The sequence below is a fragment of the Aythya ferina genome (genome assembly GCF_964211825.1).
Source record: "Aythya ferina genome assembly, chromosome: 1".
NCBI classification, from domain to species: domain Eukaryota; kingdom Metazoa; phylum Chordata; class Aves; order Anseriformes; family Anatidae; genus Aythya; species Aythya ferina.
In genome coordinates, this window is record NC_140296.1 from 152011004 (window position 1) to 152034889 (window position 23886).

Below are 23886 nucleotides of genomic sequence, written 5' to 3' on the forward strand. Positions count from 1 at the left end.
TGTTTATGAGATGGGCACACAGCTGCCACCTTAGTCTAAAGGTCGGGGCAATTACCATCGGGACACGGGAGCAGTACTGCAAGCCCTGTGAAAGGAACCCACTTGGTTGCTTTTCGGAACGTTACCTCTTAGTAGGGATCAAGTCGTAACCTGCTCTGTCCCAGCCCATCATTAGGAACCAGCCACTGCCCTGCTGGTACTGCCTCTCACCCCTCTGGACAGACGAGGGACTTCCCTGCCATTTCAGAGAATCAACTTTTATTCTCCAGCTAAACGGAAGTGACAATAAAGTTCTCTTTCTTACAGACCTACAAAAAAAAAAAAAAAAAAAAAAAAAGGAGAACCATAAAATACTTCGATTTTCTCTTATAAAATTCTGAGAGGAGCCTGAGGAGTTGCAGAGCATTTGTACCCGTCCCAGGGACGTGAGGACAGCGGGACAAAAACACGGGTTTCACAGACAAGGCAGAGGCATTCCCAACTTTAAAACAAACCCACCCAGGGCAGACAGTCGTCTACAGTCGTCTCTTTGCAGATAAACGCGGGCTCCTCATCCCAGCCACATTCCCCATTTTGAGAAAAAGCAGCCCTGCTCCTCCACACTTTTTACAACTACTGCTGCTCGAGAGAAGGGGGGAGCAGGAAGGAAGGGTTACAGCACTGTCCATCTCCTAAAAAACCCCAAACAAAAGAAAACCCCAGGCTGTACGAGGCAGGCAGCCCACGTGGCCCTCAGCTCTGCCAGGCAAGAACGCGCAGCACGGACACAGCCGGAGGCAGAGGTACGGCCACCCTATGACTTCAGGCTCCAATGAGTTTCTTGAGGAATGCTTCCAGCTGATCCTCGTCCTTTATCCCCACAAACTTATCCACAACGTCTCCGTTCTTCATGGCCAGCACGGTTGGCACTGCTGACACCTGGGGGCAAGAGAAACACAGAGGTGCGCGTAAGGAGAGTCTGTGAGGGGCACAGCTTCACCCAGATCCCAAACGGAGCTCTGTGGCCGTGCCTCCCCGAATTCCCCCGCTCCCGGGGACAGTGAGACAACAATGGCTAGCAAGGGACTGAAAGCTTTTCTCTTAGCTGAAGTTTTGCTTCCAAATTTCAGGGACTTGGCTTTTGGAAGCTGAGGGCATCAGTTTGGAAGCAGCTTCGAGGGCCCTACCTGCAGGTGAAGGAGCTGATCCCATGCTGCTCAAAGCAGACACATCCCCTACAAGTAACACAATTTAAAAGGCAAACCCAAGCCTAACATAACAGGAAAAGGTAAAGCTTTTTCTCCTCTCCAGTACAAATTCTGCTTCTCTTTCCCTCTTATCCTACCACAAGCAAACAAACCCAGTCTTTTATCAGGCTACCTCTCACACACGATGATCTTTAGACGTTTTATGGCCAGGGCAGTACCAGACTGGAGCCATGTTCTTCTCCAAATAGGACAGGAGCTAGAGCAGGGCTCCCCACCCATCACCGAGCAGGCAGACATCCTGCTCTGGCCGACCAGAGTAACGACAACCCCAACCCATCTTTTCCTTTTCTGCCTAAGCTTTTAGCTGTTGAGCTGGATTCCCGACGATCAGGTAGGAAGAGAAGTCCCTCCAGGCAGTGCCTGCAGGCAGCTGCACTGCTCTGGATGCTATTTTCCTGGTCCAAAACAAAAATTGCTGGGAATTATTGGAGAGAACAGCAGTGGAAATGACGACGCTCCTCAGGGACTCGCTGGGGGTGCAGCGACAGAAGAAACCTCGTAGACGCGATCACGAGGAGGAGCCATCAGAGCTCAGAGATCTGATCCCGCGTGCTGCTGAGCAGACAGCTGGCACGACCACCCTCAGCTCCGGTGCTCTTATCTCTGCAAAGCCTCTCCCCCCACAAACACGTCCTCTTCTTATCTCGCTTGCTGCCCATCTGCCAGCCTGCACGGCCTTCCCCCCGCGTGCTCCCAGCTGTCCCGGCCCCGCTGCCAGCAAGGATCTGCCACGCTCGCAAATCCTTCCTGCAGGAAACCCTCCAGAGGTCTGGCTTTCCTCCCAGCAGGAGGCAGAGATGAAAGGGACATTTTGTTCTTCCCTTCCCGGCCCAGCGCTGTTCCTGCAGCCTGGCCTCGGGGGGCTTTTGTGCAGTCGGATCCGAAAGGGCTGGGAGCGCCGGGGCTGCTGCCACCGTGCCGCAGGTTCTTCAGCTCCTCCTAGCGACCGGCTGGAGCAGGGCTGGAAAACTCAGGCCCCGAAAACTCAGGCCCCAGAGGTGCTGATGGAGCTCAAGACACGTTCCTTTAGGGTTTTAGGGGTGAGAAAGGACACTCCAGCGCGGCATTTCACTGGTCTCCTCCTCTCCCTAATGGGCAACGCTCTGCTGAGCCTCCCCCTGGTTTGCAGAGTGGGTTAGGAACAAGCACGGTCACCCCAGCTCCTTCCTAAAAAATAGAGTATCCAACCAGCAACGCTAAACACCACCCCATAAGGGACGAGAGAGGTTCAGATGACTCTTTGAAGCACTACAGAGGACCAGACAAAAAAAAAAGAGTTACTGGGCTCACTTCACGCGTACTCGCTCCCTCCATCTCCTCCCACGCGTCCCCGAGTCGGGCAAAACATCCGTGCAGGAGGCAGCGTGCCAGGGGGCAGCAGCAGGGCCTGGCTCGGCGCTTTCAGAAATCACAGAAAAAGCCAGCAGCCTCCGGGAGAAAAGCCCAACGGCAGTGTCAGACCTCCAAATTGGAAGCCGTGAGCGGGCCTCAGCTCCCCTTTGTGTGGCAGGGAGGGAATCCTGAGGTTCTTGGGTGTGCTGCTCGCGAAGCAGATGTCTTGGGAATTTCTAGAAGGGAAAGTTTAAATTTCTTTCTTTCTTTCTTTCTTTCTTTCTTTCTTTCTTTCTTTTTTATTTTTATTTTTTATGTCCAGTCTGCACTGAACCTAAATAAACCCTCCTCTTACTTCAAAGCACTTGCGGAGGAAATAGCCAGGCTGCTTTTGATCAGCACTCACCAAGCAGATAAACAAACAGAAGCAGTCATGCAGCCTATTCCCGGCAGCACTCGCACTCGGGGAATTCTCTCCCATCCGAAACTGGGGCTTCTGCACCACCCTGGGCACCGACGGGGGAAGGATTTCACCCAGCTTCGGGGACGAGGCGTTAACAGGGACGAGCTCTGTCCACGAGCGATGTCCCTGTGCCCACCTTTCCCAAGGGGCATGGGCAACGGGCCGAGGCAAAAAAAAAAACAAAAAAAAAACGAATTTATGGAATTTCCAGAGAAAGCAAATTAAACAGAAGTCCTCCTCCCTTCCTGCTCTCGAGGCTGGAGGTCAAGAGCAGGCTGCGGCAGCAGCAAAAGGCCGCAGCTGGCGAAGAAGGGCGCTGGACAGAAGGAGGAAAACTCAGAGAAAGAACTTCTGTGCCGCGCTAAGCAGACGGAGGAGGGTGCCCGGATTTTTCTGGTTGCAGGAAACGCGTCTGGGCTTCGTGCTAGCTGAATTGTTTGGAGCCAAGGGCAGGGAGAAGCAGGCGTGAAGGCATGCAGAGGCATTCCTCAGCTCCTCCCGGGGGCTCTGTCCTCTCCCCAGGCTGAGGAGCCCATGGGAGATGACGCTGTGCGAACTGGGGGCCACGCACATGGCAGGAGAAGAGGCACGGATGGAAGGAGGCTTCCTGGCAGCGAGAGGAGGAGCTGTGAGGGTAACACGGACACGGAAAGCCCCAAACAAAATCCTTCTCAGCCTGCAGATATCCAATCTCAGATGGGAAGGCCTTAAAAAATAAAATAAAAATCCCTCTGGATTCCCTGATCTTTCCCAAATACCACCTCTGGTTCCTCTTGGATCTCGCCCCAAGGCCTTCCCATCAGCTCTTCTGCTCCCATCTCCTTAGCTGGCAACTTCCCAGCAAGACCGAGCACGTGCCCAGTGCACGAACCAAGCCTCTGCCTTAAACAGGATGCCCCAAACGACAGAGACCAAACCAGACCCTGCAAATAAAGCAGGTGTGCACGCGGTCGGCAATCACACTTGAGGAACCAAGGAGCTTTCAGCCTCTTTTACAACCCTCGAGCTGCAGAGCCCTCAGGCTTGCAGCACTCGCCCCCCTTGGCCCTGGCATGCCCGAGAGCACGCCACCTCCTAAAAAAAGCACGGGAGGCTCTCGTGCTCAGCCCGTGGAAGCTGCAAGTGCCATTTGTGGGCGGACGCTCTGCCACAGCGCAGGGAGAAAGTTCTCCCTGGGAAGGAGCAGGAAGGAATGAGCTGCTTCGGCTTCTTCTTCCTCCCAGCACAGCAGGGTTTGGGGTAGGGTTTGGAGTAGGGGGAATCACACACTCCGAGCTGCCTTCCACTTGTCCAAACAAAGCCCACGCCGTCCCCTTGTGACGCAGCTTAAGGCCAGGACGCTGCCACCAGCAAGAAATCCTCAGCGAGGGAGGGAAAGAGAAAGAGAGGACGGGCTGGCTGCCCGGAGAACTGTGTCAAGGAGTGCAACAGCCTGGGGCTTGTTACTTCGTGTCCCTGCCCTACGCCTGAGCAGCCCGGGCAGGCAGTAAAACGCTGCACAGAACTCCTGGAGGGGCTACCAAGATGATGAGAGGACCAGAGGACAGGCTGAGAGAGCTGGGCCTGCTTAGCCTGGAGGAGAGAAGACCGAGGGGACATCTCCTCAAGGTGTGTAAGTATCTGAGGGGAGGGTGTTGAGATGATGGAGCCCATCTCTTTCCAGTTGTGCGGTCTCCTCCGCTGGAGGTATCCAGAACCTGCCTGGATGCCATCCTTTTTGCAGATTTCTGCAGATTTGGAGGTGGGGATGCAGAATAGGAGCAGCAGAGCAGGAGGAGGGGCACGCAGTGAAATCCACCCACTGCCGAGTGACCCAACAGACCAGGAAGAGGCAGGCAGCAGCCCTGGGCTTCCCCTCCCTGCCCAGGCTGCAGCAGTGCAGGCACCTCTCCCTGGAGAGGGCCCTGCTGCGGGCTACCACCACCGGTGAGCCTGTGCTGGCCCAGCTCCTACCTCGTACTCGATGGCAAGGTCTGTGTGATCGTCGATGTCCACTTTGGCCATCACCACCTTCCCCTCCTGCTTGGCCACCATCTTCTCTAACCGGGGGCCTAGGATCTTGCAGGGACCGCACCACCTACGGAGAAAGAGCAGGCGTGAGAGGAGGCCAGCACCTTTACCACCCTTTTCTCTCTCTTAAGCCCAACTACAGGACACTGCTGGCACCAAACACCGAGCATAAACATTAACCAGCTCCCCCAGCCCGGGCCGTCCTCTTTTTCTGCTGCTCAACCGCTCGTCCCTGCCCTGCTTACGTGCTGGACTGTGACCCAGATGACCATAACACCGCCGTGGTGCAAGCGTCGCTGTCAGGTGTGGGGCAGCCACCTGCACACCTATCAGCTCGTGCTGATTGTTGTAGGCTTGCCTGCGTACTTGCTGCAGGGTTTGCTGCGAAAACTGCAGACGTAGCAGCTGTTTAAAGCAAGAACACGGCAGCCAGGGCAGATTTTGCAAGGCCACATATGGGGAAAACAGCGCTGTGCCTAAACGCACTGGTTAGGGAGCTGTGAACTCCTTCAGACCAAGGAAAATTCAAGTTAAGGCTCTGAGTGCCCTTTTTATGTGAAATACAAGCTCTGGTAAGCTTTGTGCCTCCCTCCACGTTCGCTTTCAGGCTTTCCATTATTTGTCCTCTTCTCCCTTGACGTCCCCCAGTTGATGTTGGTTTTGGTTTGTCAGTCTGCTCTGCTCAGCAGCTGTTTTGGGGCTGCTCTGTAGCCTGAATCAGCCACAGCTCATACGACAGCACTACAGGACCATGAAAACACTTGAAAAAACACACAATATAAACAGTATTGTTACTCCAGCGGATAACATGCAGGAATATTTTAACTGGCAGGAGCATAACAACAGTTTTATTGACCAGAAACGTCGCTGCTGCTACCACGAGGCTGTCAAGAGCTCTGGCTCAACAGCCCCCGGGGTGCTACAGCTCCAAAGACGCAGCGTGAACCTTTGGGAAGCTCCAAAACGAGCGTTAACGTCACTCGGTGTCTTTTTAGGCTGGCATTTAGCCCCGAGGAGCGCTGAAGGGCGTTACAGGAGGCCCTGTGCGATGAAGGGCCCCGCGGCTGGGCGCTGCCGGCCACTTACTGCGCGTGGAAGTCCACCACGACGGGCTTGGCGCTGTTGACCACCCGCTCCTGGAAGTCGCCGCCGTCCTGCACGTTGAAGGCGCTGGGGCGACCCGCGGAGGTCCCCAAGGCCCTGGAGGGCACGGCCAGCAGCCGGCGGAGCGCCAACCTCTGCGCCATCTGCGGGGAGAAGAAGAAGAAGAAGAAAGGGGCGTGAGGGTGGAGGGGGCCGCTCGCGATCCCCTCCCCGATGTCGCGACCCCGCCGCCTATCGCGACCGCAGCCCCGCACCTCTCCCTGCCCGCAGGTGCCCCGAGCGGCTTCCGGCCGGTTCTGCGGATGGAGCCGCCCCCGAGCCGCTTTGCGGGCTCTCAGTGGCTGCTGCTGCTGTCGGTCGTGCCCAGCCGCCGGCTCGGGGCGGAGCGTGGAGTACCTTCCCCTCGCAAGCCCGAAATTTATTGGGATTTAGGGGACCGGCCCCGCCCGGAGCCCCTCCGGTAACACAGGAGCATAAAAGCGCAGCCCACCGCCCGGGCAGCCCTTGGGAGAGGGGTTTTGGGGTGAGCGGAGGGGAGAGAAAGAAAGAGGACAAGCGTTTTGTCACCAAAGTGCAGCTGGTAGTTTCTTGTCAGGACGCAGTGCAAAGAGGAGGGGTGTTGGACATGCTTTATAAAACACAGGGGGAACTTTTAGGGCGTTTGGTACCAGATAAGAAAAAAGTTCAGACAGCAGGGCCACGCTCAGTACGAGTCTCTCTGCCCTAGGACCGGAGGCAGGCTGCTCAGCCTTGCAGGGTGAAGGGTCTCTTGTAGTGCTCTCCTGGAAATGAGAAATGATCCCAGCCAGGCTTAGTGAAAACCCAGCACCCCTCTGTGCCCACCTCCAGCACTGCCCTAACTCAGAGGCAGCAAAAATCCCGTGCAGTTTGCCCAGAGAACCACTCTGGATTCAGTACACGAACAGATCTCGAAGCACAAACAGCATCCAGGGAGCAGCGCAGGCTCACAGAGGACACGAACAAGTCACCTCACCAGAGGGAGGTGAGGGTTTAAGTCACCCAAATGTCCCTAAAATCTCCCTTTTTGACCCCTGGATGTCGCTGCAGATGCTGGCCTAGGATATAACCACCACCTTCAGGCAACTCCGAGCACTGCAAGGCCAAAGCGGGCGCCTCAGCACCGCTGGGTTTCAGGCCCTGCCTTGTCCCTGGGAGCACCTCGGGCCTTCCTGTAACAGCAAGATCGGGGCAGGTCTTTGGCAACTCGTGGACGGTGGAAGAAGGGATGGGGATGGAAGAGGTGCAGGAAGAGGGGAGAGTCCTGGCCGAGATCTCCGTTACAGAGTTGTCACAACAGCACCCATGGGTTTCTGCGTGGCCTGAGAAACGTTAGAGCTCGTCCTTGGCGTTGAGGAGGTGCTGCAGCGGGCGGACGGGGCCGCCGTGGTCCTTCAGGAGCTGGTCCCTGCTGGGGAGTTCGTCCCCTGAAAAGTCCACGGCAGAAAAATCCTCCAGCAGGCCGGCCGCGACCGTGTGGCGCCGCAGCCTCTCGCTCCCTGCGAGTCCTTGCGTCCTCACGTAGCCCTGCTGGCAGAAGGGAGGCAGCTTCTGGCGGGTGAGGGCAAAGAGGAAACAGGATTCTGCCAGGGAGAGCAGAAAAAAATACATCAGACGCACCAGAGAGACCCCGGAGGGAACAATTCCCGAAGGCGTTTGGGAAGCAGCACTTTTTGCTGTCTGGGGAGCGCATCAGAGAGGTTTGCCCGACTGTGAGAGCGCCAGCGCATCGCAGGGAGCTCTCAGTTATTAGCAGAAGAGCTCGCTCCTGTCCTGTGTCCCTCACGTCCCTCCTCGCCTCAGCCCGAGGCTCGAATTACCTGCGAAGAAACTGCGCAGGTCGGTGCCGAGGCAGTTCTCCAAGAAACGCCTGAGCGGCAGGATGTGGGCGTTCGGGGCCGTCCAGTCGGTGAGAAAATCCTCCACGATGTGGTGGATGGCAGCCGGGCGGGGGAGAGGCCAGTCTGGGGGCCGAAGTTTCATCTCGCGCTCTGCCAAGAGACCATTGAGGGAAGCTCTCGGAATCAAAATGGAATTAAAAAGGGGGAGCAGCGAGCAGCCACGAAAGCGGGCGCAGTTTTTGCCCTGACCTGCTGATCCCTACCTTGCTCTCACATTTGCAGTCCCCCCCTGCTAGCTCTGCCCCGAGGAGCCCTGCCACAGCAGCATTTGCCATCATTTCACACGTGAAGGGACTGCCCATCCAGCCGAACCGTGCCCAAGCTGCTTTCCTCGCAGCTCAGGCTGCTCCCTGAGCTGATCCTTCCAGAGGTGAAGCTTCAGTACCCACAGAGGCTGAAATGCTCACCTGTCGGGAGGCGTTTATAGTAGTAAATCACGGGGTGCAAGAAGTTGGACTGCCAGGCGTGCTGCGCCTCTCCCACAGCTCGGTTGTAGTAGAAGACATCCTTGTCAGCCCCTGAGAAGTTCCTCCCGTACTCCATCAGGACGACGAAGAGCCCCTCGGGAGCGCTCCTCCCCGTCTGCGTTTCCAGCTCAGCCAGGATTCCCACCGGGTACTCCTCCAGGTATTCAAAGGCCGTGGCATTCCTAAGAATCGCAACCACAACCGTAAGATTTTGCAGCCAGAGAAAAGCCAAGCGGGATCACACACCCCTGCAGCTGATCGAGGCTAAGGCCAAAGAGCCATCAGCAGTTATTTTGGTAGCTGCAGATCCGGGCTGGACTTGATGCAGAGCTTAGGAAGGCTGCATTTGCTGTTACAAGACTCCCTTCTGTCCCTCCCCAGACTCTGGGATCCCTCTATCAGAGCTGCTCAAGGAAGACTTGAGGGGACAGCTGGAGTACTACAGCTCCGAGCCCAGCAGGGCTGTTTCAGCCCTTCAAGAGAAGGAAATAATTGGCAGAATCGGGTGCAGGGGCCCAGTGGTACAGGTTTTTTGAGGTCTGCCTATGGGATGGGGCAACGTCCTCAGGCAGCACTGTAGCGATTTGCGTGGTGGCACCAGGGGCAGTGACAGAGAAGGAAAAGGAAGAAAGGAAGGGGATGACGGAGCGCAGCGCTGGGACTAATCGCTCGCTCCCTCACTCACTCTCTCAGCAGGACGACGTCAGCCAGGACACCGAACATCTGGTAGAGGCCCGAGGCCTCGTTCACCCGCTTGATGATGGCAGCGGTGAGCTGTGTCACCGGGCGGAGCGCGGACGGCCAGGGGACGCCGTGGTGGCGGTTCTCCAACAGGCGGTGGACCGCGCGAGCTGAGGCGTTAAGGGAAACAAAGACGGGTTGGTTAAAAATCCAGGCTCAGGTGTAAAAAAAAAAAAAATCTCATCGTTCTGTTGAGCACGGATTGTAGCAGGACGTGATAAAGAAGCTGATGAGCTCGTCTGTGCGCAGGATCTGCCACCCAGCCCGCTGCTAACTGCAGTGGAGATGCCCTCGGAAAGCTGATGCGGTGCTGAGCGGTTGGTGAGGGGGAGAGGGGTCCCTAGGGATGTTTTTTTTACCCCTGAGCAGGCCTTGCAGGGGAAGGACGCGCGTGCAGACACTGAAATTCGCCCCCCTGCTCAAAGCTGCCGGGTTTTAGCACCGCAGCGCAGCCCTCTCACCCACTGCCTGTCACCAGGCTGAGTGTTTGGCAGGCAGAAATCTCTTGTTACGCAACTGAGAGACAACGGGCAGCACAAGTACAAGACAAAACAAAGACAGACAACCACAGGCTTCAGATACGACCCTGAGTCACTTCCACGGCCTCTCCTCCCCTGTGCAGCTGCAGCTGGGCTGCGTCTTGTTATTCCTGCTGCCAGCCAGGATTCGGGGTCATCCTTTTCCAGCAGTGAGCTCTGAATTGTTCCTTCCAAGGGAGCGGCGGCCCCCAAGCTCTGCCCTTCTGCACAGCCCAGCACTCACTTGTGTAGCGGAAGCCGTGGATGAAGCCCCCGGCGGATTTCCTGAAGTCGATGGAGTGGCTAGCGGTGCCGAGAACAAAAAGCCCCCGCGTGCCTCTGGACTCGTAGCTGGGTTTGATCTGAGGATATTTGTTTTTGTTCCCTCTTCCCGGCATCATTCGAAGAGATCTGACGTGCGAAAGAGAAAGAGCAGGCTGTCAGGAAGGGCAGGGGTGGAAAAATCAAAAGGGTTTCTGATACCGCAGACACAACAAGACACTGCTTCGTGTCCCCACTGCCTTCCGGGGGATTCAGGAGTCTCCCAAGCACGTAACATCACCAAGGACCTTCCAGAAGGCAGGGGTTCATCTCCAGCTAGCTGTGGCCACCATCAAATTCCAGCCTGTACAGCCTGGAGTGCAGGTTGCATCCTCAGGACAAAAAAGCAGACAAAACCTTGCTGCAGGAGCTGCCCATCCTCACCCCAAAACTTCTGCCCTTCTCCAGGTGACCTGGCAGGTTGAGCCGTGCAGGCACAAACTTTTTCAGCATCAGCCAACCGTGCCCTTCCCTCCCCTCCCAGGTCAGGCCCTTCATTATTTTTTGCTACAGATACCCGTTTCCCCCAGGCCCTGCTCGGCCCTCACCTGTTGTAGATGGAGAAGTCAAACTTCCAGCCCAGGCAGCGGATGACACGGTCGTAAGGCGCGCGGGTAGCAAAATTATCCAGCTCGTCCTGGGGGAGGGTGACGGAGTCGACACCTGCACTCGCGTTCCTGTTCTCCAGGTAGAACCGCAGCGTGATGTGCAGCTTCCCCTTCTTGTCCTTGACGATGGCCAGATCTTCCAGGTCCCCCTCCAGAAGCCCATCCAGAGATTTCAGCTGGTACGTGTCCAGCAGGCCGTTGTTAATTGCTCTACGATGAAAGGGGAAGGGGAAGAAAAGCTACAAGAAGGACGGAGAGGTGGGACCCGAGGCTTGGGGTCAGCTCCTGGGAACGGGACAAGTTTACCAGGAGAGGTTTATCCCTTGTTCCTCTTCCCTGTGAGCCATGCGTGTGCTCATTAAAGCCCTAATTCTCGCCGCGTTCCCTGGCTGCAGCAGCGCTATTTGCCTCGCTGAACGATGGGGTGGAGAGGCACAGAGCGCGCTCGCTGTCAGCCCAGGAGTCGGCAGCAGAGCAATTAACCACACGCGGGTCTGCCGAGCCCCAGGCTTGATCTCTGATCACAGCGCTGCCCTCGCGTGAGGCACGCAACATCTGAGCTCTCTTCTGAGATTGCAAGCAGGGGAACAACTCAGGAGGAGCACTTCTCAGCGATGCAAATTCCACAGGAACACTTTCCTGTTTCACGCCGGCCTTGAAGAGCTCTCGTAAAGCTCCTGTGTTCAGCAGCAGCAGCCTGGGCTGCTTTAAACCCAGGACCTAAAGGTAAAAGGGCCCACGTTCCCTCAGCAAACCCCAAAACTGCTGAGCCTCCTCGGCACGCAGCCGCTCTCATTTTGTATTCTTATTCCAGCTCCAGCAGGAAGAAGAAGAAGAGCAGTTTCCTACCTCAGATCCCCGACGTAGTGCGTGGCCCAGGAGAGGCGCACGCGGGACCGGCTCACCATGTGGATGAAATTCGTGACGCCCAGGATGTTCTCTGCCGTCTCAAAGGCCGAGTTGCCCCGGCCCAAGATCAGCACGGTCTGGCCGGCAAAATCCTCCGGGTTGATGGACACCGTCTCGTAACCCTCCACGTACTCGGAGCCGGGGAAGTTCACCACGTTGGGGACCCACGTGCCAGTGGCCACCAGCAAAACGCTGCAAAAAGAGGGTCAGCATTACGGAACACGGGAACTGCAGGAAATCAGGCTGCCTTTCCATCCCACTGCTCCTACCGCTAGGGATGCGTCCCCTCCGGTCACGCTGAGTCGGCTGACAAGGTCAATCGGTGCTACGTACGCTCTGGTTTTCAGAGAAACCTCTCCCAGAACCTCTCCCCAGCCTCACCTAACGACCTGCTCCCACCTTCCTTGGCATTAGGCCACCGAAAAGGACTCCTGATGTCATCATGTATGGCAAAAATAAGTGTGGATGCAGCACGTGTAAGCTGCACTTGTCCCCTAACTCTCTCAGTTATCTGTGGATGCGTTTCACAGGTTGGTGACAGGCCGCATTAAAAACTACTTTGATTTAAAACAAGCTGCGTTTTCATAGAATGGAACGAAAGCCGTTCTTAAGAGGGATGGAAAACGGCTTCAGCACCTTAAACTACAACTCCTATTCATAAAAATTCACAATTTGAACCGTTAACAGGAAAAGCAAATACGGTAATCCTTTTCTATCCTTCCCTAAGAGCTTTTGCTTAAATATCAGGGCAAACTTTGCAACTTAGAAAGAAGCAGCAGGCAGCCGAGGCTCGCAGCAGCGCCCGCCGTCCCAGCCTTGCTTACACAGCTCCCGCGAGGAACTCCCTCACGCTGCGTGGGCGTCCAACACTGCATTCGGTCCCCTCTGAGCCTGCCAGCCAGCGCCCCTCCGCCTGGCAGCCAGCACGACCTGCTGGCGTAGAGCTGGGGCTCTCAGGAGAGCTGAGAAACCCGCTCCGTATGTTCACGAGTGACTCGTAGATGTTTTTGAAGAATGCAGTCGAGTAACAGTGCGGGGTGTGTGTGAGCGTGACATGGGGAAGGGTGATTTGGGGATCTGCAGGAGCCTTGTCTGTGATTTCTCGCGGTCCGCTCCCTCTCTCGTGGCAACCCCACTGTTCCCCCGTTTCCTCCTGCTGGTTCTGTGCCAGATAAAGGCTTCAGCTAACCAGGGTGTGCTTCTAAACTCTGTTTTTTTTTTTTTTTTTCTAAACACACGCGGGTTAACTGAGGTTAGGCATCGCAGCACCGATTCACACCAGCTTACGCATCCGGCATGGAAATCACGGCAACGGCAGCCAGCTCCTGTCTGCCCTGCCAGCTCGCAGGTACCTGACACATAACATTGCAACGCTTCCCCAGGAGCTGTTACTTCCCCCTCCCACCCCGCTGAACCCTGTGAAATGTTTTTCCACCACGATGGTGGGTAAAGGCTGGGACACGGGCTGGGAGAGGCTGTGAGATCTCCACTCTCGGAGCTGTTTATACCTCAGCTGGGCAAGGCTTTGAACAACCTGCTAGAGCTGGCTCAGCTTTGAATAACGGGAGTGGAGAAAGCGATCTTTAAAGGTCTCTCCAACCTCATTTGTTCCATGAAGCTGCTAGTTTAAGAACACGTGTGGAAAGCTGCATGGCTGGCCCCTAGCTTGCCCACTACCTGCATTTGTAGTGCTGCCTGTTCTGGTCCGTCAGGACAAAGTAGTGGCCGTTCCAGGCCTGCGGATCCTTGTCCAGCGTGACGTGGACGACAGCCGTGTCGTACTGCACCCGCAGCTCCAGCAGGGCAGCGAAGTCCTCCAGGTAGCGCACCATGGCGTCGGCGTGGGGGAAGAACTGGCGGGAGTAGCGGCGGAAGAGCAGCCGGGGGTCGTGGCTGAGGAGCGAGTTCCAGTCGTGGCGCAGGTTGAACTCGCCGTTCGCCTTCCCGGTGTAGCGCTTGTTGATGCTGATCAGCTTGCGGTGCCGGGGGTAGATGGCGAAGAAGCTGCCGGGCGCGTGGCTGCGCTCGAAGACGAGATAGTCGCGGCCGGCCCGCTGGAGGAAGTAGGCCGCCTGCAGCCCCGAGGGGCCGGCCCCCAGCACGCAGTAGTCGTGGTAGATAAAAGCGGCAGCGGGAGCCGCGCAGAGGGCACCGGCAGCGAGAACGAGGCGCAGGAGGGCGCCGGGAGCCATGGCGGGGCGGCCGCTATGGGGACAGGAGCGGGAGCGTCGCCGGGAGGGGACGGGGCCAAGATGGCGCCGCCGCCTCACAACATGGCGCCGCCCCCCCTCAGCGCCTCGCCCCGCCAGGCCCCGCCCCCCCGCCGGCCGTCAGCCAATAGGGCGGCGGCGCGGCTGCCCCCCGCCCAATAGCGTGCGGGGCGTGGCCGCCGCCCGCCACACCTGGCCCCCCTCCCTCCCTCCCCCCCCCTCACCTGCAGCGCGCGCCGCTCGCTAAGAAAGGGGGGGGGGGGGGAAGCGCGCGCTGGGCCCCGCCGCGCGCGCGGGAGCCTCCGCCGGCCGGCGTCACGTGACCCCGCCGCCGCTTCCCGCCGCCGGCAGCAGGGCGCCGCCGCGCGCCGCCAACCACGTGGCCGAGGGGCGGGGAGGGGCTCTTAAAGGGACAGGCGCCCGCAGGGAGCAGGGGGGTGGGTGGGACACACGACTTGGGGGGGGGGGGCGGGTCGACGACACACGACGACAGACGACAGGAGGCTGGCGCAGAGCAAAGTGACTTTATTCCGGGCGTGCGCCCCGCTGCCAGCTCCTGGGGTGAAGGAGAAGCCTCCCCGCGCAGCCCCGCTCAGCTCTCCTCCTCTGGAAGGGAAGGGAAGGGAGAAATGAAGCAGGGGGAGGGCAGGAAGCAGACCCCGACCCCAAAAAGGCTGCGGGGAACGGGGCAGCTCCTGCCCCGCAGCCCCCCAAACCCCACCTGTCAGCAATACACCTTTAGCAGCAGCATAACGCTGCTGTAATAAAAGAGGTGAGAGGCTGGGCAGTGCCACAGCCCGAAGGGAAGCAGCTGCGTGCTGGTTTTCCTACAATTCGGGGAGGCCGAGGGCAGCTGCTCCCAAAAAGCGCCCGCAGAGCCCCTGCCAGGGATCGCTGCCAGCCCTATAAGAGCAGCAGCAGCCACACCGTTCACGCAGGCAGCTTGCACACAGGTGGCAGCCCCACGCTGTACGGGCAGCAGGTTGCTGTCACTACTTCCGAAATCCTAGCTAAAAAAAAAAAAAAGCCCCAGTGCCAGTAAATTCAGTGCCTGCTGGCGGCTGGAATGAATTAACATCACCCCAAATCCCTGCGGTGCTGATCGAGGCTCTGTAGCAAGCTTCACCCACCCACTAAGCTCAGGCCCTGTGCTTAGTCTCCCCCCCCAGCACCCACCAGGCACCACCCCTGCGCTTTTTCCTCAGCTTTTCGCTCCCCAGGTTTTCTGTTCCAACCTTCGGGATGCCCCCAGCACCCCCTTTTTCTCCACCACGCCCCAGCCCCGTTCCTCTCACCACCACCCCAATCAGATCCCATCCTTACCGTACGTTTCCCTCTTCCTCCCGGGCGGTGGGTACACCCTTTGAAAGCCTAAACCACCATGCTACAAACCTTCCTCCTCCTCCTCCTCCTCTTCGTCCTCCTCGTCCTCGTCTGAGCTGAAGGTGCCGTCAGGCAGGCTGTAGATGCGGATCACCTGCTTGTTGGGGTCCTTGAGGATGAGGTACTTGCCCTCGTCCAGCTTCATGCAGATGTCGATGACGCAGCGCAGGATGCCCCAGGCGTTCTCGATGCTCAGGTTGATCTGGCTGGCGAACTCATTGGGCTTGAACTGCTGCGTGCCCAGGATCACGTGGCGGGCAGAGTCCTTCACGTGGTAGCGGGACACGTACCTAGAGGCGGGAGCGGCAGGGGATCAATTCCAGCCCCCAGAAGACCACCAGCAAGGAAAGCAGAACGAGGGGTTTGGTTTTCTTCCCTGGGCTGAGCAGGAAGAGCCATCCTCATCCTGGGGCGCTAAGAGGAGCTCCTGGCTACAAGCTTGCTCCATCACTGACACACCTGGAATCCTTCCGCTAGCCCAAATCCGATGGGACAGTACAAAATAATAATTATTATTTTTTTTCTGGAAAACTAATTATCAGCCACATCATCTGTGGTGAAACCTACTGCTGGGAGGCCCAGCTAGGAGCTCTCTGCTGGTGCTGTGTGAAGAAACCACCCAAAAAGCGCTCAGACCGAGGTGCTTGGGAAAGTGGATGAGCGGCAGAAGCCAGCACAGCAAGCGGTCCAGAAACGCACCTGGAAGATGTTTGGGGTGGAAACGCTGCCTTACCCGAGTTTAAGGTACTCCGATCCAGCCAGCAGCGCGCAGCACGTCCAGCGGGCTAATTTGTAGCTGTTGTTTTTCAGCTCCGTGGCGATCACGGCTCCTCTCTGCGAGTCGAGCTTCTGGCGCCAGTCAACTCCGTTGCAGTACTAAGGGGAGAAGCAAAACTTGGTAAGGAGGATTTTTGGGGAGGGAAGAGTTCGTGAGGGCAGCCCTGGAACACGCTGACTACAGCACACAACACCTGGGGACAAGGATTGGGTTCAAACCAACTACCTTGCACCTGGGGGAGAGTTATCAGCCCACCAAAATGTCTTTGATGGAAGGTAACAACCCAGGGGGCACCACCAGATGTTTGTCTCGTCTTGCCTGCTGTACCTGGGGTGTCAGGCAGCAGTGAAGCAGTTAGAGCTAGCTTTGGGATCTCGTTCTTCCTCACCCTGGAATCCCACTCGTTCAGCGTTTTGATGTTGATGAACGACACCTCTCCGTTCGCTCCCGTCATCACTCCGTCGTGCTCACAGCGGACGATGAGGTCGATGTCGTCTCCCAGCTTCCACCTTCGGTACCTGCAAACACGCAGTCCAGCCGGTTATTTCTCAGCCTCTTTCTCTTCCAGATACAAAAATTCAGCAAAATCCTCTCACCCTCTGTTTACTATTTCTGTCTAGTTTTGCCTGCAAACCACACCGACATCCTGCATCCTCACCAAAGCTGGGAGAGAGAAATTCACATACCTGTATGCAACAGAAGCCACTTCATTTTTATCCATGTCATCCTCCACAAAAGGGTTTGGGTTGGGAAACTTGTATTTCTCCTTTCCCTGCGGAATAAATCAGAAGGGTTTAATTAGGGGTGGAAACAAGAAGAAAAACAAAACCAAAAAAAACAAACACAAGAGCTCTCCTGTTGGGTAATTATGCTGTTATAGCAACACTAACTAAACTTCCCCTACATAGAAAAACACTAAAAAAATTAAGGCAGCTGGTGAGAATTCTTATCTCCACAACACTTTGCTGTAAACATTACTTCTGTCAGCATTTCTGCTTTAGTGTACTCAGAAGCCTGCCTCCTTCACCAATGGGAGTGGGATTTCTTCTCTGGGGGGTAAAGGTGAAAATCTTTCCACAAAAAAAAGTTGAGCTGCTCACCGTAAGTAATCCCAGCTCTTTCAAAACTGAAATAACATCAATGTAAAATATCTTTGTCAATTATAACACTTCAGTACTAAACTGCTTTATTAAAGAAGTCTGAATAAAGTCTCTTCTCCAGACTCTGCACCACACAGCCCCTACTACCCAGGGCTGCTTGGCCTTACCATCCTCAGACACTGCTGGGAGAAGTTATGGTTGATGTAGGTGGCTTCCATGGCAAGGTTGCGGGGAGAATTAAAGGAGTTGCCTTCTTCCTGCGGTGGTTCGTTAGCTGTTTCACTCACTGTCAGGAGGTCTGGGAAGAAAACCAGTCAAGAACAATTATATTAGGGGAGTAGCCACCTCTGCTTTGAGGAGTTTCTAGCCCCACACTAAAGCAGATCAGTACTGAAAGGTCCGCAATGTACTGCAGCAATCAGGTTGTTCCAGGTGTCTCAGTTTGGACATAGACACAGAATCAATAATAGGAATAAAAAGAAGCCTAAAGAAAAGTGAGACTACCATAAAAGATTTTTTTTTTCAGGACTTTTCCTTACCAAAATCTGAATTGTCCCTCTTGTCAAAGAACAGCTTGGATCCAACTCTCTGGACGATGATGTCCCAGGAGTACACAGAGCGAGTGCAGCTCATCAGCGTGGCCAGGATGGCATCCGTGGCAAACACGTTCCCTTGGGTCTTGGCCAGCTACGGGTACAGAAGAAGGAAAACTCTGTGTTTAAGCAACACCAACCAACATCCCCTTCCCTTTTCCAGCCAAGATCAGAGGTGTTGGCAAACCAGGTCATGAATTCCTTCTCCCATGCTTGGGAAGCTACACTGGGTTTGGCGAGCCAGTGAGCGTACCTTTCGGATAACTGGGTCATCAGTAGTGGTGACGGTATGGAAGATGCGCTTAATGCTCCTCAGCAGCTTCTCGTTCCTCGTTGTAATGCGGTCAAAGGCTTTGTCGTAGTATTCTAGGGCTCCGCAGCACTCTCTGCAGAGAGAAAAGGGGGACCACCTCGATACCCGCACACAAATACCACCTCCCACAACCCACATGGGACTGAGGGGATGGTTGGGTGTTCCGTTACCACCCCCCACTCTGGGTACCTCACGGGGAACAACGGGACAAGGCCAGGAGGCCCCCACCCTCCTGCTTTCCAAAAATGGGGTCATTTCAGGAAGCAAGCCCGTGGCTGCTTGAGGAACTCACATGTCCTGCGGCTCTGACACCTCCAGGTAGCGCATCTTCATCAGCCGAGGGAAATCCATCTCCTCCTTCACCTCCCAGTCACTGCGCACCTCCACAGAGGAGTCACGAGGCTTCTGCTGTGCGGCCAGAGGCGAAACAGAGAGAGAAACAGCCACAGCACATCAGGATTGGTGCAGGAGAAGTTTCCCCACGAGCACAGCAGAGAAACGAAGCCATCACAGGGAGTCAGAACCAGCTAGTTTACCTGTGATTTTTGGTCCCATTTCTGCCTCACTCCAAACTGCTTCTGAAACTTCTTTTGTAGACGCAGACGATCTCTGAAGTGATAAATACGTGAAAAGCCATGAAGACAATTTCTCGGTTCCTACATGCCACAATGACTCCTACACTTCCAAATTACCACCAGAGGAACGAGGCTTTTAGGCACCAAGCCACTGACACATTTGCTGAGCATTCTGGTGATCAAAATGCCTGAGGCACCCAAAGCTGTTCTTCACTCTGAACGCTCCAAGTATTTTTATCCTTAATGACTACAACACAGTTTTCAGAAAGGGCACAACCTGCTTTACTTCGTCACGTTTACCTTCCAAATTCAATTCAAAATCTCTCCTGAATTCTTGGGAGATTCTCCTAAGGATTCTCCTGCCTGAAACCCATGCTTATAACTACCAGTCACGTCAGTGAAACACTGGACTGGAAATACCCCAAAATTCTTTTTTGCTGTTAGCTCTAGTGGAATCTGTTGCAGTAACTAAACCAATTTGTCGACAACACATTCACACACTCCAACAGAAGTACAGAATGCTTGTATCTGAGGCCCTCACCTCTCCTTCTGCTTGGCACTCTTTGGCAGTGTCTGCATGCTGAACTGCAGCATGTTCCGACGGTCCTTGTCTCTCCGCAGGTTCCTCTGTGGAAACGCAGGGAAAAAATAAAAATAAGTAATAATAATAAAAAAAGATGTTTTAGTGACAAAGTAATTGTGTATCGCTCAGTCTCTCCTTTGAGGCTGTTTCTGAAAAGAAGCATTACCTGTGCAAATCGCATACGATTCCTCTGGTACGCAGTTTTCTGCGTGCGGGCTGTGTCCACCAGCTGGAAGCTCGTCTCATCCTCCTCGTGGAAATACGCGTACTGACTCCCGCCACCAAACTGCGACGAGTACTTGTCTGGAAATAAAGAACATCATCTTGCTTCTGAGCTTCTAGGGAAAAAAACCTGACACTCCAACCCCCTGAAATTCCTTCCAACAGCCTTCACTCAAGGCTGATGCATGAAGTGGGGCTCCTGCCTTACGCCACGAGGTAGAACAAACCCCTGAGAAAACCCTGAGGACAGGGAGAGTCCCATGGAGCTCTCCCAGTGGTGAGCCATGCTCCTGAATTTAAGGAGTCTCTTTTGCTGAGGCGTGCAGGAAGCCACTACAGAGCCGGTGCGGAACATGAAAGCAGCAATGACGTTGGAAGGAAGCTTTGCATAAAATAAGTGAGAGGGGCAGCCACCGGACAGCACGTACTTGTGTATCTCTTATCCTGATACGTGGCTCCTGTCCAATCAGCCACCTGAGGACAAACAGAAAGAGTCAGAATAAGTATTAACACGATGTTTCTCTGATTTTATATAGGCAGGACTTCAAGCAGAAGCAGCAACTCCCAGCCCTGCCTGCCAGCCTTATGAACAGTTTGCATTTGCCCCAACCGGCACACACCACGGAGCAGCCACAGCACAACGCGAGGCAGGCCAGCAGCGTGCAGGGAGGGCTATCAGGGGGTGCACTAGGCCCGTAATGTCCCACAGAACGACGCCGGTACCTTCCCCAGGCGGTCTCCTTTGCTGAAGGGCTGGTAGGGCATATCCCTGAACTGCTCGGGCACGGCACATGGCCCCCAGCCGGACGGGTTGTCCTGGATCACGGGGGTCACGAACTTGGCCATGGCTTACACCTCCTGCGAGGGAACAAACAGCGAAGAAACCCCCTCAGCTACCGGGCCCTGACGGGAAGGGCCCGGGGAGGGGCTGGGGCCCGGCCCACCGGAACCAGCAGCGGGGCCGGGGCGGGGCCGGGGGGTCCCGGTGACCACGGGGGGGATCCCAGGAGAGTTTCGGAGGGGTCCCGGTAGGGTTTTGGGGGGGTCTCTGAGGGGTTTTGGGGCGGCCCCGGCGCCCCCCTGACCTGCGCGGCCCCGATGGCGGCGGATGGCGGCGGGCGAAGAGGCGCCCGGCCCGCCCTCAGCGCGTCATCGCCACACGACTGTCGCAAAAGGGGGGTGGGAGAGGAGCGCGGCTGCCGTAAAGCGCGGAAGGTGGCGGGTGGAGGGGGTCGGAGGTGGAGGCGTCATGGCGGCCGAGCGGGGAGAGCCGTCGGGTTATGTGGTGTAAAGTCCTGTAAAATGAAGGATTCCGCGCCCCGTTTTAATAAAATAAACGCTTTATTTAGTAAAATAAATGCTTTATTTAGTAAAACAAACGCTTAGTAAAATAAACACTTCGCTTCCCATCTCGAATCCAGGGATGGAAGAATAGGGGTTTGTTTAATCGCATGAACGATTTCTAAATAAAACGATCGTAATTATTAAAGCTAGGAATGGAAGAATGGTGGCGCGCTTAATCGCATTAAAGTAGATGTTGCTGCGTGCCTTTGCTTACCGCTGTGCAAATTTCACCGAAACAAGGAGTTTCGGGGGCCCCCACAGAGGATGTTTCCTGACAAAAAAGGGGAACTTGTCTCAAAAAAAACAGCTCAGAAACCGACCTTGTGGTTTGGGCAAGAGCCAAGGAGCAGCTGAATCTGTACAAAGGCAGGGGGTCAGCTAGTGGTGATGAAAATAAGTTACCGGCCTTCATCCCTATGCCCCCCCGACGACCACCACCAGCAGGCACTGCGCAAGCACAGACGGGAGGGAGTTGGTGGAAAGGATTTCTTGGAGCTAATTTTAATACAAAGCGGGGATAGGTTATGCATATGTATAGGCGTATTGGGAAACTTCATGCATATGTAACTTTTTACTTGCACAAGGCAAGTTGCCGCGTTAGGGTGCGCATGCCTTTGGGAGCTATCCTGCATGCACCCGGCGCTGAAATAAACCACATACCTACTTTATAACTCATTTGCTTGGAGTGGTAGAGTTCTTCCACGAATCACTACAGGCATGTGGAGGACTTGCCGTGAAGCCTGCTGGCCCGAGTCCTGTTTTCACAGATAAATGAGGAGGAGGAAATTAAGAGATGTGTGACTTCGATAGGGAACAGACAGGACAAGGAGCGCATCAGGCCATGCGTCAGGATAGGAAGCGTAATTTAATGCAGTGCCTCTTAATTTTCTCAGACCTGCAGCCTCGTGAAATAAAGATGAACTCCAAACTATGTAGGAAAGCAAATACTACCGTTTCACATTCATACAACTGACTGTGTTTTAGAGGTTGTTACAAAAATCTGGACTTTGGGGGAGCAAAGATGTGTGAAGAACTGAAACGGCAGTCAGCCTTGTGTTCACAGCACGGTGTTCCATGTTTTGTATTGTCCTTGGTGGCTTTCCTCAACCTGCTGGATGGGAGATGTGTGGCTGGAACGAGAGTTCAGCTCCACAGCTTCTCGAGGAGGCCACGGACAAGGCATTTCATACAGCATGTTCCTCAGATCCCTGTCTCTGTAATACGGAAAGTGTTTCTCTCCCTTCCAGGAGAATAAGAATTAAAATCCACCCATAAATCTCAGCTGTTCATGACAGAGAGACTGAAATTTTCTCTACCCTTAAAAAGAGCAGGATCCAGTTTACAGATGTCTTTAGCTCACAGGCTATATCGCCCAACTCTTTAGAGCATTTCACTGGTCATCTTTCACCTAAGAAGAGTCTAGATCAATATTTTTCAGGCAGAGTGCCGTGCATTTCTTCTTTTATTTACCACTTTTAATTCCTCCTCAAGAAAGAACTGAAGCAGTCTCTGCTTTGCCAGGAGGCTGTGCCATTAATCAGACGTAGGATTATTAAAGCAGTTTTCCCTGCTAGCAAAAAAAAAAATAATCCACTTATAGAAACGTCGTTTATAAAATACCATTTGTAACTGTCTCACCCTGCACAGCCGTTGTGGAGACAGAAGTCACCAGTGCTGGAGCAGCCCTGGGGTGGTGGCAGGCACGGTGCTGGCTCCGGGTAAGCTGGCACTGGGCTTCTGCAGCACCCATCCCTCGTCTCCTGACCTGGGCAGGGCTGGATGGGCTTTAAAATAAGATAAATCCATGCTGTCCATCGGGATGCGTTAGACTCAGCCTGAACATGGCTATGTTCATGTCCTGCTTTTGGACTTCTGCTCCGTTTATGTCTCCTCAGAGAAAACTGGACTAGGGAATGAATGAAGAGAAAGGAAGTAGACTGATAAACAAAAATCCTCCTGTTCCTTCCCAGCCCTGTGTGAGGTGCTCAAAAGCAAGCATAATGCTGCTGCTGTCTTCTGAAAATGAGAGATTTGCACTTTGGGCCTAGCCCATCCAGCTGCCTTTCCTGGGAACGGAGCTGGGTGTAAGCATGCTTCAGAGGAGAAAACATGCACAAGGAGCAGCCAGTGTGGAATAAATACTCCTCTGGGCACGGCATAATCTACCAGTTTCTTATCAAGAGGAAAGCTCTTAAGTTCTAAGAAAAACCTAGTCTTTAGGAGGGTGAGATTTGATGCCCCATTTAGGTGGGATCAACTAGAAGAGGGGACGGAGTGGCCTTGCTTCACTTTTTTGTAGCACCAGACCTCACCCCCGACATCTCCTGCCCCAGCACTGTTTCTGCAGATGATCTGCTGAAGGGCTTTCATTAACGGCACGTGAGATGCGCAGTTTCCCAGAAAAGTGCTGACTTTGCCCAAAATACACTTGCTTGCAATCACTTAATCTTTGATCTGTAATTTCAGTTAATCAGTTAATTAATCAGTTAATAAGGCTAATCACTTTTCCCTGGAAGATGCTTATGAAACAGCTAGGATAAATTGCTCCCATCTGGTTTTACACTCTTGTTGCCCACTTCTCCGTTTCTGGAATCTGCACTGGTGTTTGCAGACCCGCAAAAGAAGGGGCTTGTTCCACCACTGCTCCGGTCCGAAACCTTCACAGCCATAACCCAGTGGAGCTTCTGCATCCTACAGCAACTCGGGGCTCACCCCAGAGCTGTTGGCTTGTGCTGAGCAGCCGGCTTGTCCTGCTGACTGGGTGCAGCACGCAGCTCGGGCAGTTTCCTTTCCATCTTCCATGACTCCTCCAAGAGGCAGCCTAGCACTGGAAGACTTATGTTCACATTAAACCACTCTTTGCCAGTAGTTCCTTTCCTAATTCTTACAACAAAAGCATCAAAAATAGCCAACTCCTTCTGACCAGACAACAAATGCATGGTATACCTGTACCATATTTAGTCTCCATGGCCCTGAGCTCCTTGACGAGCCCAAAGAAAATAATCTTCAGCCTTGACACCTTCCCACAGCCGAGAAGCCCAACAGCCCTCAAGTCAGATTCCTTCTCTGAAGTCTTTGTATTTAAAGCAGCAAAGCTCACTGCTGGCTCCTGGGTTCTCATTGCAGCCCTGTGGGGATGGTTGCCC

At 54.8% G+C, this 23886-nt stretch overlaps 3 protein-coding genes across 7 annotated transcripts; all 3 read right to left on the reverse strand.

Annotated features, from left to right (window-relative positions):
- Nucleotides 1–241: 241 nt before the first annotated feature.
- Nucleotides 242–6536, reverse strand: TXN2 (thioredoxin 2). Its single transcript, XM_084504440.1, has 4 exons — nucleotides 6411–6536; nucleotides 6139–6299; nucleotides 4996–5119; nucleotides 242–918 (listed from the first exon to the last, which is right to left on the reverse strand). The coding sequence occupies exons 2-4, from the start codon at nucleotides 6297–6299 to the stop codon at nucleotides 802–804; spliced, it is 402 nt and encodes a 133-aa protein (XP_084360566.1). The 5' UTR covers nucleotides 6411–6536; the 3' UTR covers nucleotides 242–801.
- A 234-nt stretch (nucleotides 6537–6770) lies between these two features.
- On the reverse strand, nucleotides 6771–14103 carry FOXRED2 (FAD dependent oxidoreductase domain containing 2). The gene is made up of 9 exons (XM_084503855.1): nucleotides 14074–14103; nucleotides 13317–13844; nucleotides 11580–11831; nucleotides 10671–10940; nucleotides 10046–10212; nucleotides 9228–9393; nucleotides 8483–8724; nucleotides 7995–8165; nucleotides 6771–7757 (listed from the first exon to the last, which is right to left on the reverse strand). The coding sequence occupies exons 2-9, from the start codon at nucleotides 13829–13831 to the stop codon at nucleotides 7507–7509; spliced, it is 2034 nt and encodes a 677-aa protein (XP_084359981.1). The 5' UTR covers nucleotides 13832–13844; nucleotides 14074–14103; the 3' UTR covers nucleotides 6771–7506.
- Nucleotides 14104–14358: 255 nt separating this feature from the next.
- EIF3D (eukaryotic translation initiation factor 3 subunit D) lies at nucleotides 14359–20604 on the reverse strand. 5 transcript variants are annotated; one of them, XM_084503977.1, is made up of 15 exons: nucleotides 20482–20604; nucleotides 20120–20254; nucleotides 19825–19870; nucleotides 19341–19477; nucleotides 19133–19218; nucleotides 18553–18625; nucleotides 18309–18421; nucleotides 17957–18089; nucleotides 17650–17797; nucleotides 17278–17408; nucleotides 16697–16782; nucleotides 16399–16528; nucleotides 15966–16108; nucleotides 15242–15522; nucleotides 14359–14455 (listed from the first exon to the last, which is right to left on the reverse strand). In XM_084503977.1, exons 2-15 carry the CDS (start codon nucleotides 20240–20242, stop codon nucleotides 14442–14444), a joined length of 1644 nt encoding a protein of 547 aa, XP_084360103.1. In that variant the 5' UTR covers nucleotides 20243–20254; nucleotides 20482–20604; the 3' UTR covers nucleotides 14359–14441. The 5 variants fall into 5 exon arrangements, with proteins under 5 accessions (XP_084360103.1, XP_084360102.1, XP_084360104.1 ...); XM_084503976.1 differs by having other exon boundaries at nucleotides 18309–18424; XM_084503978.1 differs by lacking the exon at nucleotides 19825–19870 and having other exon boundaries at nucleotides 18309–18424; nucleotides 19341–19504; nucleotides 20085–20254; nucleotides 20482–20569.
- Between the last annotated feature and the right edge of the window lie 3282 nt (nucleotides 20605–23886).